Genomic DNA, 14,616 nt, shown 5'->3' with positions numbered 1-14,616 from the left:
TTCACAGTGCAGCCCCCCCTCCCCTCCCCTCCTCCCTCCCCGCGATCGCCGTCACCTCCAAACACCGGTTTGTCGCATCATTTGGACTATATACTTTTTTTCCAAACTTTTTTTCCTTCTCCTGGAGGAGAGACATTCACGGGAAACGGGGCAAAAAGAGAACTTGATCAGCGGCCACCTCTCCTCCTTGTCCCACCCCATGCTGTAGTTTTCTTCCTTTTCTTCCAGTTTTCGCCCTGTCGAGGAGGTGGTCCGATTCTCCGGGGTTGTGTCGTTTTTTTTTTGTTTGTTTTTTTTTTGGTATTTTTTGTGTGACTGTCCTAGAGCCTCGGAGCCCATTTGGATGCGCTGAGAGAACGGGGCGCAGCGCTGCGGTACAGTATATGGAAGTTGTGGGCTGCAAGACAGAGGCAGGCAGTTGCACGTTGCGTCCAGGACCGGGAGCCATGCTTTTCCACGGGATCTCCGGGGATCACATCCAAGGAATCATGGAGGAGATGGAGAGGAGGTCGAAAACGGAGTCGCGCCTGGCGAAGGGCATGCAGCTCAACGGGAGAGAGTCGGTAAGAGCCATACAGGTCGGTGTGCGATTGAAATTCATGTTAAGAGAATTTAGTATTTTCGAAAAAGAAAATCCCATTTTTTAATCCTCGATCTCGCACCGAGTACGACTGTGGCACAGTTAACGTGGAGGTGTTCCAGTAGGCAGGAGTGAGGAGCATTTTATCTGCATCCAAAAATAATAATCTGCCTGAGAGTGGAATTCGCATCAGTGTTTTTAAGTGTTCGCTTATTTTACCAGCTGCTCAAATAATGGCCGAAAGTATGACACTTAAATGCATCTTCCTCTAAATGTATGATCAAAAAAGTGTGATCAAATGAGCTATTAAATATTTCCTCTAGCAGTTGTATTTTAAACAGTAAGCTGATAAAACCGTATCAAATGATTACTATTATTATTTTTTTTTTCTGGTCATTATTGCAATTATTATTGTTGTTGCACCAACTGTTCCAGTGTGTTGACAGTGTGTGCTTTGGATCACAAATAAAAGGGATTAAACTACTACGATTTGAAGTTGGCAGTACAAACACATTTCCTACTCGATATATTCAGTTAATTTTCCAGCCACTTATATCACATTATTTCCCTCATTGGGGCCTAAAGGCACGCCAAGCCTTTTATATCTCACAAGTTGATGGGAGTCAAAAGCATTACCACCCGAGAAATCTCCCTAAATCTTTGTTGCTTGACTATCTCTTAGCATATCGCCTCGTAAACAGTCATTTGAAGGAAGCAGTTGCCATGAGCTGTCTTTTCCCCTCCCTCTCTGTCCCAGACCATGCCTTCCATGAGCCCGGAGAAGCCTGCTTTGTGCGCCGGCTGTGGCGGCAAGATTTCGGATAGATACTACCTCCTGGCCGTGGACAAGCAGTGGCACCTGCGGTGTCTCAAATGCTGTGAATGTAAACTTGCGTTGGAGTCTGAGCTAACGTGTTTTGCCAAGGATGGGAGTATCTATTGCAAGGAGGATTACTACAGGTAAGGAAAAAATAATATCAACACACTCACTATTTCATTGTCTTTTTTTATTGTTTTTGCGCTCGCAGTCCCTTAAACCCACCAACTCATTTAGAAAGAGACTTCTTTATCACACTGGATTATTTTCAACTCTTAAAGGAGAATTTGGGCAGTTATGTTGATAGCCTCGACTCACCAATCTGGTGCAGGCCTCATTCTGAGTGGCATTAAAGGAGGTCGCGCAGATGGGCTACGCGGTGTTATTGGAAATAAGTCATGATACTGAAAGTGCAGCTCATTCGACGGTGGCTCAGGTGTAAGGCTGTGTAAGGAGAGTAATGCAAACCACATGAAGTAAATGCATGAGTCACCCTCTCTCCCCCAGTTCTTTTGTTGTTCTGGTCGAAAAGTAATCTTTTGTCTCAAAAGTAATCTGTTTGTGGCTTTTGCCAGCACGCTGTTGGGAGGTCTGTCACAAAGATTTTCACAAAGATTTGCGTAAACATGCACGTGCTGCTCGCGTTGCACTGCTTTCTGTAAAAATAAAGAGAGAGAGAGAAAAAAACATACAGCTTTCTAATAGTGAGAGTTAGCTGGAGCCTGTAGCCCACCCGAACTCCTCTTTTTGTTGCATGCCAGACATGAGGCTAATTGACAGCTAATTGGCAGTTGCAGGCTTCATTATGGAGACTGGAGTTACTTTTTTGCTAATTTAAAAGAGATAACGTTCGTACATACACGCATGCATCCAACTGCTGGCCAGATGTGGCTATTAACAGAGGGCAGCATGAAATACAAGTTATATACTGAAATCTAATGAACACATGATCCATCTTTTGTGTTTGTCCACCTTGCTTTTTTTTTCATTTATTTATTTTTTATGTATGAGGAGTCTTGACGATGTGTCTGTTCCAGAAGGTTCTCCGTGCAGAGGTGCGCGCGCTGCCACCTCGGGATATCCGCCACAGAGATGGTGATGCGAGCGCGTGACTCCGTGTACCACCTGAGCTGTTTCACGTGCACCACTTGCAACAAGACCCTGACCACGGGCGACCACTTCGGCATGAAGGACAGCCTGGTGTACTGCCGGCTCCACTTCGAGACGCTGGTGCAGGGACCGGACTATCACCCCCAGCTCAACTTCGCCGAGCTGGCTGCCAAGGGTGGCGGCCTCTCTCTGCCATACTTCAACGGCACCGGCACGGCCCAGAAGGGAAGGCCGCGCAAGAGGAAGAGCCCGGCCATGGGGATAGATATACCCAGCTACAACACAGGTGAGACGGCACGCTGCTTGGAGCGAAGAACACATCGAGCCAAGAACAGATAAAGGCTCTCATTTTTTTGGAAATATTTTTTTAGTTTTGGTACAAAACGTCATGAAGTTGGCTGACCTTTATAGTGTGTATGGCCCAACAGCAGAGTAGAGTACAGTGAGATCTGAGTTAAGGACACACCAAAGTTGCATGTTCAATCATCACCAAAATGATAACAATGACAATTATGTTAAATAAACACGATGCTCTTCACCTACGTTGTACTCTTCGGGAACCACTTGAATCACAATGAGACAGAATTTTGAGTTCTGGATTCTTCACTAAAATTGAAGCGGTCCATGGATTTTTGTTGTGTGGAGGCGTTGTTGTGTTAATTTCATTTAACTTTTTTTAATAAAAAATAATCCAAATTAAACCTAAATAAATAAATAGACATTTCTGGTAATTAGCTTATTTTTGTTGATTTGGGGGCATGACATTTGGCTTCCATTACGCACGAAGATCCCTTTTCTTTCAATCCAGCCAGTTCCCTCAGTGTTCCCAACTCCCACATCCAAACTCTTTCTTTCACATCTCAAATGAACACGTCTTTAAGGAAAAACTCTTTAAAATGTAGGCGAACGTCGCCGCAGCCGCGGGTTAATTGATCTGCAGCTTTCGGTTCACGCGTCTTTTACGCACCGTATGATCGAAGTTTGACCTCACCGTCAACCCGATCATTGACTATTATAATTACAATGAATCGAGGTCATGATAAATCTGCAGAATGTGAGTAACTGAGGTAAATGCAGTTTGGGATAGCTGCGTAAAAACGGTGTTTTTCTTGACTTGTGTATTTTTTTGGTCGGCAGAACAAAAAAAAAAAAGCGTTCTCGCCCTGCGTACGCTGATCTGGTAATAGATGATGTAGGTTTCGTCCACAATTCTGCATTGGGTCGCTGGGATGTTACAACCCCCCCCCCTAACCTTCCCTGCAGCGTCCCCATTTTGTTGTCGCTTTCTGCGAATTAGTGCGCGGTTGAGAAAGTTTGTCATTGTGCGCAAAGTTTCCCTCTGTTCCTGCTGAATAGGGAGGAATAAGGGTAATCTGCGCGTTAATTGTTCTTTGTTAATTGAAGGTGACGTTGGAATCCCTGGCCTCCTGAGCGGTCGGTCAGCACAGTTCTCAGGGACACAGCAGCTCCGTACAGAGGGGCCTGCTGCAGGGAGAGAGGCCGGGGGCTGGAAACTCAACGCGGTACAGTCGCGGCGCTCCGGTTGAAAGAACTTTAGTTTGCCGTCCCAGACACAAGTGCGAGGGATTATGCAAATCCTAAAGTTCTCATTGAAACCCTAATAGGAAAACCATTGTTATCCGATGATTTTTCTTACTTTATTTTTCAATAATAACAGTAAATTCTTACCCACCAAAGCCTAAAAAAAAAAAATAAATAAAATCACAACAGGTAAAAACGCAAACAATTCTAAATCCCCTGGAAAGAAAAGGGAGGAAATACAGCTAAATGATGTCCACATTAACTCATTATTAAGCACCATAGACACAGTAAAGATCATTGTGGGAATATTATGTTTTTCATTTGGACCATTTTAAAAGAACACAATAGACTGTAAGGATTACATTTGTATATATATATATATATATATATACATATAGTATGGATGGATGTTTTTATTTGACTAAAATTTGGTCGGGTAAAGCTAAAACTCAGAATTGTAAAAATCAAATGTGAATAATTCTAATTGGAGCAACTGAAACAGAATTCTATTTTTCCCCTTTTCCAAAGTGCTCTCTTTCCTCTGTTGGGATGCAGAATTATGAGCACACTCTGTTTCCCATTACACTATCAAACTGTTCATATTAATATCTCGCCCCGTCAGATCAGGAGACTCATATTCATGACAAATGGGGAGAGGTTTTGTTTTAGGATTTGTTTCTGCTTTAATCAGAACATTCATGTTTTTTTCCACCAGGGAAAGGTGTGGGCCTACTGTGTATTCCCCACCACTCAGTCAACTTTGGTCTTGTATGGATATGGAGACCCCTAGTGGGTGATACTAAGTGAAACACAAACCAGTGAAGACTGGAACAGAAAAACAGACAGAAGATGTCAGTGGATGTTATGTTCATGGTGTATTCAAAAGGAAGATCTTTGCACCACTTTCACACTGTAACATAACGGAGCAAATTCAAAGCCTGTTATAACCGATTTATAAATTCTTTTAGCTTCCCAGCTCTGCTAATTAACTTGTTGGAGCGTTTGCACTCCATGCTTATCATGAAGTGTTTGTATATTTCATTTGAAATTTCATGAGCCACTCAGAAATACAATGTGTCAGCATCTGAGTTACAGGGAGACAAGAATATTAATAAAACATTTGATATGACTTAGAGGTTCTGTGTATTAATCTCTGGCTGGAACTTCTGTGCCTTTGCAGCAAACCGACAGAGGAAATCACACGATATGCCTTGTGAAATATATATATTTTTTCAATCTTAAAACAAATCAAGACTCTATTATTATTTTGCATCAAGGATATTTTCCACGCTGTGTTTTGTTTTTGTTTGAAATCACCAAATGTACATTTCAGGGTAACACCAGTCAAAGTTTCTGAAAACATCCCAGTTGGAGAGAAGAAAACTTCACTTGTGATAAATGTTGGAGCATCCCTGTGCCGTTTAGTCTGGCGCACATTTCATTTAGGGAATCCATTTAAAGCGTTTTGCACACAAAGCCACTGACAAATGAGGCCCGTTAGGTCTATTAGTCTTTGCAAACACAAGCTGAAATAATTGAGCTCGGCCCCAGCGTACAGTTAGAATTCATCAGTTTGCTTTTTGTTTTAAATATACAAACACGGATTAGATCAAAAGCAAAGGGCAACCACAACTTTTAATTGCATGGTGCACGTATTGGGGTCAATATTTTGATCCATTTCAGTTGAGTAATTTCCTGTCACTGTTGCATATTTTGATTGTAAGCTGCCAAATATTCCAAACTTGCACGACGGAGGACAGTGGCGTACACATATGAGATCCACGCTCGAGAAGCTTCTTGAGTGCAGTGAAATCAAAATTTGGATGCAGAGGACATGTTTTTCTGGAACCTCAATCCCTTCCCTCTCAGAATTTGAGCCGACCCGGTGTTCTGCTCTTTGCTCTGTCCGCAGGCTGTAATGAAAACGACACTGACCACCTGGACCGCGACCAGCAGGCCTACCCTCCAACGCAGAAGACCAAACGCATGCGGACCTCCTTCAAGCACCATCAGCTGCGAACAATGAAATCCTACTTTGCCATCAACCACAACCCAGATGCCAAGGACTTAAAGCAGCTGGCCCAGAAAACAGGCCTCACTAAGAGAGTTCTACAGGTAAGCAGAGAGCCACTCCTCTTACTTAATTGATCTCCCCCACATATGTGTATGCACCTCACGTCTCATCCATGTCCCCCTCATTTCACACCATTAATGTCACCTTTTTAGTTTTGGTTTGTTTTGTTGGTCCATGTAGTCATTAGATGTACATCCAGGGGTCTTGACCTGAAATTTGTAGACTCTTAAATGTTATTTTTTTATTCTTTTTTTTAGAAAAGAAAGAAGAAAAGTAGACATTAAGCGTACAAATGTCAGTTTAAAACTGTTGCTCATATTATTAATAATGAGAGTGCACATGTCGTTTAATTTTCAGAACAGAGAGAGGTGTAATTTAACTCTTGCATCCAAAAATATAAACAAGGACAGGATTTTGTTTTTATTTGCTATTAAAATCCACATCTTTGTATTCAGTGTTCAGGAGCTAAATGGTTCTTTGTTACCTGCCCCTTAAGCTCAAAATAATGTATGAAAATGATCGTATTATAAAGATTTCTTTATTCAAGGCAGTGATGATAATTTGATTTGTAATCTACTGTAATGATTTGATACTTTCTTTTTTAAAAATTAATCCTACTTAAACACTAAAAGTAAAAGCCACACTGGGATTGGTTTGCAGGTTTGGTTCCAAAACGCAAGAGCCAAATTCAGAAGGAACGTTTTGCGACAGGAGAATGGAGGTGTTGATAAGGCTGATGGCACCTCACTCCCTCCGCCCTCATCCGACAGTGGGGCCCTGACCCCCCCCTCCAGCGCGGCCACACTAACAGACCTGACAAACCCCTCTATCACTGTAGTGACTTCCGTCACCTCTAGTTTGGACAGCCATGATTCGGGGAGCCCTTCGCAAACTACCTTGACAAACCTTTTCTAAACGAGCTATCTCTAGCAAACTGATTGTTATTTGATCTGATTTCATTTTATTTTTATTTTCAATTTCCTTTTAGTTTCTCTCCTCAATTTACATTTTATTTTTTTAAGTGACACCTTTAAAATCAAGCAGAGACAGCTCCTCGGAACAGAAAGTGCTGTACTGTGTACGCAAACGAGAAGAACAAGAGCAGCAACAGCAGCGACCACTTTAAAACAGAAGGAAATCATTAGAATGTGTAGCATTTGAAACTGCATGACGCGTGCAGGGATTGATTTTGAATTCTTGGACACTCTTGGAGTTGAAGGGATTAGAAAATTGTCTTGGATTCCACAATTCAGTGGAAAAAAAACACTAAACTTGAAGTTTGTCTGGAAAACTAGACTTTTTGCCTGATTTGACTTCATTTGTACATTTGTGTTGAAATATGATCAGCTAAACCCTTCCTAATTTACGGTTAATTGGTAAAATTTCAAAATAATACCAGAAACCTGTATATGAATGCACTGTGTTCGACTATCCAATTTAATTTTTTTTCTTTTCTGTTTTGGAATAATTTGGAAAAATAAACTTGTAGAATGTTCTGTATATGGGTAAACCCAGAAAACAGGCTTTAATTATTTCCGAATGTTTCAGTCTAGAAGGCTGAGTTTGATGGAATTAGACATTGAAATATCTCACAGAGCTACATGTTAAACATCTAAATTACATTTCAAAGCACCTAGGAGTTGCAGATAGAAGCTGGAACAACACATATTTTGTCTTGATTCACAACCTAACTGTGACACAGAGAACAAAGCAAATCCCACAATCTGTACAGTGGTAACTGTTCAACATGTAATGCAGTCACAATGATAGAAATTGTTTGCTAATTAAAAGTCAACAAGGCAAATTCAGATTGGAGCGCAGTTTATGGGCACTGTTGTAATCAATTGTCTTCATGACAAAGCACTTTTTTCTTTTTTTCTTTTGGACTTGTAGGCCTCATAGATCAACCATAGTCAGAAGGACAAAGCCTAGTCAACCTATCCATAGATCCACAGCTAAACTCAATTGCACAGTGACAACATACTGCCCAGAGAAAAGTGCATTATTGTTCTTATCATGTTGCTCAGGGTAATGATGTGATTTTAAAAAGGGAAAAAAAAACAGCAGGGGTGAAAAAATGAAGGGGTTGCGACGCTTAAGACTAGACTGTGGGAGCTGACGAAGTGAAATGAGCTCGGATTGGTGGAGTCGTGAGAGCCAGCCAGTGGGAAATCGTTGTCCATGTGTTCTCCTGTTTGGCCATATTTACACTTTCTTTACTGACACTTGCCACTGAACAGACCAAAAAACATGTTTCTTCTGGCTGAAAGACAGAGAGCGAAAAGAAAGGGCGAGCGAATCTTCAACGGAGTTGATACATTTCATTGTGAGCGTCACAATTTGTTCTATCGTAGAACAAAGTGGTACTCTTGATCTACTTAATGAAGTAGATGCCTAACTCAGTTCTACTATGTGCCTTATGCTATAACTTGGGAGAAAGTTTGTGAAATTCAGGATATATGTGTTCTTTGTTAACTGATTCACATCCTTTTTGGCGCCTCACTAGTTTTGTACTGTTTTGCATCTTATTTCCGAAGATCTTTTTATGGTGTATCCTGTTTAAAAGGGGGCAGCGATGTCATAGAAAGCATTTGTGCACTCTTTCAGATATAGTTGGGTAATCCAAGAACCTTATATATTGATCTTCGTGTTAATAGTTGAGTACAGTAAGTGTTCTATCAAGATTGTCCATGTTTCCCTGTTTCTTGATAAAGATGGTGTATAGAAACTATTTCCCCTTAAATATTTATGGACCAAACGGTTGTTATATATCTTATTAAATTTGTGTGAATAAAAATAATTTGCTTTAAACGGGTTTTATTTTTCATTACACTTGCCATTTTTGTCTTCTTTCTTGAATACAGTTTTTGTTTATCACATCAACAAATGAGAGAGCATTCAGTTATTAATGACCAGTTAAACGTCTTCATTTTTGCTTCCATTTTTAATTTCTATTTCCTAATTTATGATGTTTATGGTTTTTAACGTAATGCCCCATGGATTTGCATCTAAACCCTGCAGTCAAAAACATGAAATTTCTTTTTAATGCATGAACATGGCTTTAAATTTTAAATAAAAGGAATGCTGCAAAGCATATATTGATTTATATACATATATAGTATATATTTATGCATAGCATATTGGTAAACCTAAAATGAAGTAAAAGTAAATGTAGACCCCATAAAGCCAGGTTGCTCTGTAGTTAATATATTCTTACTCTATCATTTCTTTCAGGGAGAACAAATCTTGGGGCATTACAGCCATACATCCCGACGTTTGAAAATTCCCTAAAGTATTAAGAGAAGGGGAAAACTTTGATGGGAATTCCTCACCATTGAAGACAAAGACTATATTAGGAAAAGATGATAGCATATTGAGAACAAATGAACAACCAACATAAAACCTGTTTCAATTGCAATTGTACGACAGATGATTCTCTTTTTTTTTTTTTTTAAAGCAAAGGTTTGTCCTCTCAAGTGTTTAAATCCATCAGCAGAAGAGGCCCACAATGTATAATATTCATGCTATCAATGTGAAAAAAAATTCTGTCTTGGAGTAAAAAAAAGAAAATTATGATGATAATAATAAAATGTACTGTGACTTAGCTTTTAAAAAAAAAAACTTACAGAGAGGCAGGATGTGATTGAAAGACAGTCAGCATCCACCATGATAACAGTACTGAGACTATATGGATGTTATTGGTATGAACACATACACGCACACACACATCGTACTATCTTTCTCCCACTGCCTTGCTCATAATGTAAGCACAACATACTGTACATCCCCACAAACAAATCCACACACGCTGCTGTACCCCCCAACCCCCCCACCCCCCCACCCCTGCACCCCGTCCAAGAATCAGCTTGCTAAATAGAAGTTTTCTTTTGTCACGAGTGTCATTTCGTAAACACATGGCCTCCTTGAAACTCGGCAGCAGGATGCCCATCAAATATGATGAGTGTATGAAGAGGACTGCAGAGCTGGAGCTTTGCCATCTGGCTGTACCGAGGGAAGGAAGTGGAAAAAAAAAAAGAAAAAAGACAAAGCGGATAAAGAAGAGATTCTCATTTTGCATGCGCCTCATCATCTTGTTAACATTTTCCTGAGATGTATATTATTTCCTTTGATTCTCTGTATGATTTATTGTCAGATGCAAAATAAAGCACATGAATTATGTCCCCCATGCAGGTATAGTGCCTCACATGGAGAGGAAAAAAAACAAAAAAACAACAAATGCCATAGATAGCATAGGACATAGACATAGGACACTGCTTCAAGCTTATTTGTTCTTGACATTCAGTTTACTGTAAAGGGTAAAGAGATATTGGTTTCTCAGCTCATTACTTTGGGTATTTGTGAACACAGTGTATTTCTAGTGAGCTTCAAAACATTCCTGAATATTTGGCTTCCACACTTAAGATTTATGTTCCTGTATATTGGGATATATCACAGGTGGCTTCTTTTTTCAGCTCTGCTTCACTTACAACTCAAAAAAGAACTGAAGACTATAGTTATGCAGTTGCTCCCTTAACTGTTTTTGTAATAAAGGCTAAAAAAACCCATTGACCACTTTGATCTGAGCACAAAATGTAAGATACAAAAGATACACAGATGTATGACATATGGGCATAAATGGGGGGTATGTCAACTGTAAAGGAGGTAACAACAATTTACTGGTGCCACATTACATAGTGGGGATGCTGGGCACACATACTATATAAAGAGAGTGTGAAAGAAAGAGGGGAAAGGGGGGAGACTAAAGCTACATCTGGACCAGTGAACAGGCTGGTGTTGAATTCCAACAATGTGGGAAACAGCAAACACTTCAGTCGGTTCATGAGGTAACCTCATTCTCTGGGGTGCTTGTGCGCTGTGGCAGCAGGGCTGTGTTCCACAGGGCTGACGGGAGGAAGGTGGGCAGGTTGACAACACAGAGCTACGGGAAGCCCGGCTGGAGCAGAATCACAAACAAACACAGTCAGCTCTGCTTCGTTTGGGAGCTGCTGGATGAAAATTCTGGACAACATCATGGCCCCGTGTTGACAAGAATTTCAGGGGTTTGCTGCTTGGCAGCCAGAGCCTGGAATGCATCTTATCTGTAATATTTGTGTGTGCATACGTGTGTGTGGTTTTATAAGTGATGTCTGATCAGCATCCTTCAGGCTGCTTTATCTGAGTCTAGATATTTCATACAACAAGGTACGTGATGAGTAAAACAAAACTGTTATTGACTTTGTGGTATTTAAGAATTTGTGCACCAAATGCGTTTTGGTCCACTAACTCAAATGATTTCAGATGTTGTAAATCTAGCCGTATTAAATCTAAATCTAAGACAGGCACAACATTGTGTGTACAGCAACAGGTAAAAAAGGGGGTCTTCTACCAGCTGACATCCTCCTCTACCTCTTTTATCTCTCCCTCCTGTTACAGTAAATGACAGCTGTGTCCTTTGACTAAAACAATGCTGACAACGCAGCATATTTACTGTCACACGAGGAGTTTGTTCATAAAACTTGGGTGATCCCGACAATTGTGAGATAAAACAAAAACCTATAGATACTATTCCAGCTTAAATTAGTTCATACCTAAAGTAGAAGTTGGTAAGAAATCAAAAATATTCTGCTGCATTGACAGATGAAGCAGGTGGGATTTAACTGGAGTTACACATTTAGCACGTTTGAATAATATAAAGACACAAGCATGTTCAATATTTCAAATGTATCAACAAAGGCAAAACTGTTCTGACTTGTAAGGTGTCCAAAGAATACTCAATAAGTTTAACAGCATTTAAGAAACACAAAGTGCGTTACAAATGTAGCTGTAAGGAGCAGCTATTTTCTGTAGTTCAGCCCAGTTTGTTGGAGACCTGTTTAGTCTGTGACTCAGACTCATGCTAACTCATCAGGATGGAGCTTTACATCTGTTTTGACCTGTGACATTTGTTAGATGATGTCTGATCAGATCTACTTAAAGGAAAAATGTTAATTATCAAGGACAAATAAAAACTTCAAGGATAATTCCTCATCTGGTTAACCCTGTCGCTTCACAGCATGAAAGTTTCTGGTTTTAATCTCGGCTCAGGCCTTCTTGTGTGGCGTTTACATAGTCTCCACGTGTACTCCGGCTTATTTCTATAGTACAAAATCGATTTGTGAATCTAAATAGATCATAGTGCGTGTGAACAGCTGTTTGTCTCTGTGATGGACTGGCAGCCTGTCCAGGGTGTGCCCTGCCTCTTGCCTGGAGGCAGCTGTGCTAGGCTCCAGCCCCCCTGTGACCCAGAGAAGCATAGCAGTTATGGAAAAGGAATTAATGAATGGCAAATCACTCTACCTGATATCATGTAAAACAGTGAGATTGTCAGTGAATGCATTTATATGATCCAAGAAAAAATATAAATTGTTTGACTTTTGAATATATGCAAACATGTTAATGCCATCATAATCCTACAAAATCAAAACTGTTGAAGCCAGACTAACAATCCTGCATATATACTCTCAACTAGACTCAAATTTCCCTGTACATGCTCCAAAGTTTCAACTGGTTACATATTTTTGTAAAAACAGTTAAGTGTAAGTTTATATCAGTCGATTAAAGTTGAATTCCTAATAAATCTGCTGTCATTCACATATTCATATTTTTCTTTTGTCAGAGAGATAAACACATCAGAAATTGTGATTTGAAATCAGCCCATCAAGACTATGTGTCAGTTCAATTGAATTTTATTTATATAGCTATTCATATAGCCAATTTATAACAAATGTCATCTTAAGGCACTTCAGAGACACAATTCATTTAAAGCCAATTAGAATCCAATTCACTGTATTACAATCATAATACAATCAAATTAAAAGAATTCAATTCCAAATTACTCCAATTCACACAAAAAAAAGTCAATTAAAAAATTGCATAGCTAAGGAAACCAATAGATTGCACTGAAACTTTTCTCTAATCCAGTCCCCCATCCTGGGTGTGCATGAGGCGACTGTTGGAAGAAAAAAACTCCCTTTTAATGAAAAGAAACCTCTGGCAGAACCAGACTCAGGAAGAGTGGCCGTTCGCCTCGACCAGCTGGGGTTTGAGAGGACAGGAAAGACCAAATACCGTAACGCCAGACCTGCTGAGAAAGAGAAACACAAGTTAATGACAACAGTTATGTCATATGTGCATAGAGAAAAAAAGAGAACAGAGTGAGGAAAGATGCATCATGGGAGATCCCCCAGCAATCTAGGCCTGGAGCAGCATAACAATGGGATGTTTCAGGGTCACTTGAGCCACCCCTAACTATAAGCTTTATCAACAAGGAAAGTTTTAAGCCTAATCTTAAAGTTGGAGTGTCTGCTTCACAGACATAAACTGGCAGCTGGCTCCACAGAGAGGGCCCAGATAACTGAAGGCTCTGCCTCCCATTCTACTTTTAGAAACTCTTGGAACCACAAGTAAACCTGCAGTTTGAGAGCGAAGTGCTCTGTTGGGAAAATATTGCAACTTCTTTAAGGTGTGATGGAGCTTGGTCATTAAGAGCTTTAAAGAATTTTAAATGATTTTCTGAATGTGACAGCAAGCCAATGAAGAGAAGCTAAAACTGGAGAAACTTGATCTCTCCTGTTAGTTCTCATCAGAACTCTGGCTGCAGCATTTTGGATCAGTTGGAGGCTTTTCAGAGAATTTATGGGACATCCCAATGATAAAGAATTTCAGCAGACCACTCTTGAAGTAACAAATAGATGGAGCAGTTTTTCTGCATCACTATGAGACAGGATGTTCCTAATTTTGGCAATATTACAAAAGCAAAAGAGGGCAGTCCTATAAACCTGTTTTATATGCTGCTGTCCACAATGAAGGCACAAAATAAGCACAATTACTATGTTTCCCTAAGTGGTTCCAGGTTCGATTGCCTTTCTGTGTGGAGATTGCATTTGATTCTAAATTGTCCCCTAGGAGTAAGTGTGAGCGCCCAGCCACTGGGGAGCACGAGCCAGTGCATTTCTAGTGCCAGTCCCAAGCCCGGATAAATGGTGAGGGTTGCGTCAGGAAGGGCATCCGGCGTAAAACATGTGCCAAATCAAGGGTTACTGAGCCAGAGGGTTGCGTCAGGATCGACTCGCTGTGGCGACCCCTGATAGAGGGAGAGGCCGAAAGAAGAAGAAGAAGAGTATGTTTCCCTAAGTCTGTTCCCTGAACAGAGGCAGCTTAAATTTCTATTAATCACCACATCAGCGCTGTGAGTTTCCACATATGTTCACATGTGACGATATCCACTTTCCACATCTCACTAATGTTCATCAGACTAAAAGCGCCTGTAAGGAGGAAGAAGGGTATGGCAGAAGGTGCTCATCCATGCAAGAGATTGTGAGCCTGTAAATGGTTAGGATGAAGACAAAAAAGTTCATGGTCACGGTTAGAAATATTGTACATGTTACAAAAAACAAGGTAAGAGAATCACAAAAATCAACATGCTTACAATTCATGCATTTCACTATTGGTGGA

General features: G+C 40.4%; 1 protein-coding gene across 6 annotated transcripts; it reads left to right on the top strand.

The window, feature by feature from the left end:
• The first annotated feature begins 167 nt into the window (after nt 1-167).
• Nucleotides 168-9,949, top strand: lhx9 (LIM homeobox 9). 6 transcript variants are annotated; one of them, XM_072389189.1, is made up of 5 exons: nt 168-578; nt 1,338-1,540; nt 2,435-2,793; nt 5,962-6,164; nt 6,784-9,328. In XM_072389189.1, the coding sequence occupies exons 1-5, from the start codon at nt 384-386 to the stop codon at nt 7,036-7,038; spliced, it is 1,215 nt and encodes a 404-aa protein (XP_072245290.1). In that variant the 5' UTR covers nt 168-383; the 3' UTR covers nt 7,039-9,328. The 6 variants fall into 6 exon arrangements, with proteins under 6 accessions (XP_072245290.1, XP_072245291.1, XP_072245289.1 ...); XM_072389190.1 differs by having other exon boundaries at nt 168-563; nt 6,784-9,144; XM_072389188.1 differs by lacking the exon at nt 6,784-9,328 and adding an exon at nt 9,358-9,949 and having other exon boundaries at nt 283-563.
• Nucleotides 9,950-14,616: the final 4,667 nt, after the last annotated feature.

This window comes from Leuresthes tenuis, unplaced genomic scaffold (genome assembly GCF_036924035.1).
Source record: "Leuresthes tenuis unplaced genomic scaffold, fLeuTen1.0.hap1 SCAF_7, whole genome shotgun sequence".
In the NCBI taxonomy this organism is placed as follows: Eukaryota; Metazoa; Chordata; class Actinopteri; order Atheriniformes; family Atherinopsidae; genus Leuresthes; species Leuresthes tenuis.
The sequence above is the reverse complement of the archived record's forward strand: the minus strand, read 5'-3'. Positions and strand labels throughout refer to the sequence as shown.

Coding starts and splice junctions, on each gene's coding strand:
- lhx9 (XM_072389189.1), top strand. CDS start 384: ATGGAAGTTGTGGGCTGCAAGACAGAGGCAGGCAGTTGCACGTTGCGT. Junction 579..1,337: donor AGTCGGTAAGAGCCATACAG/GTCGGTGTGCGA, acceptor TCTCTGTCCCAG/ACCATGCCTTCCATGAGCCC. Junction 6,165..6,783: donor TCACTAAGAGAGTTCTACAG/GTAAGCAGAGAG, acceptor ATTGGTTTGCAG/GTTTGGTTCCAAAACGCAAG.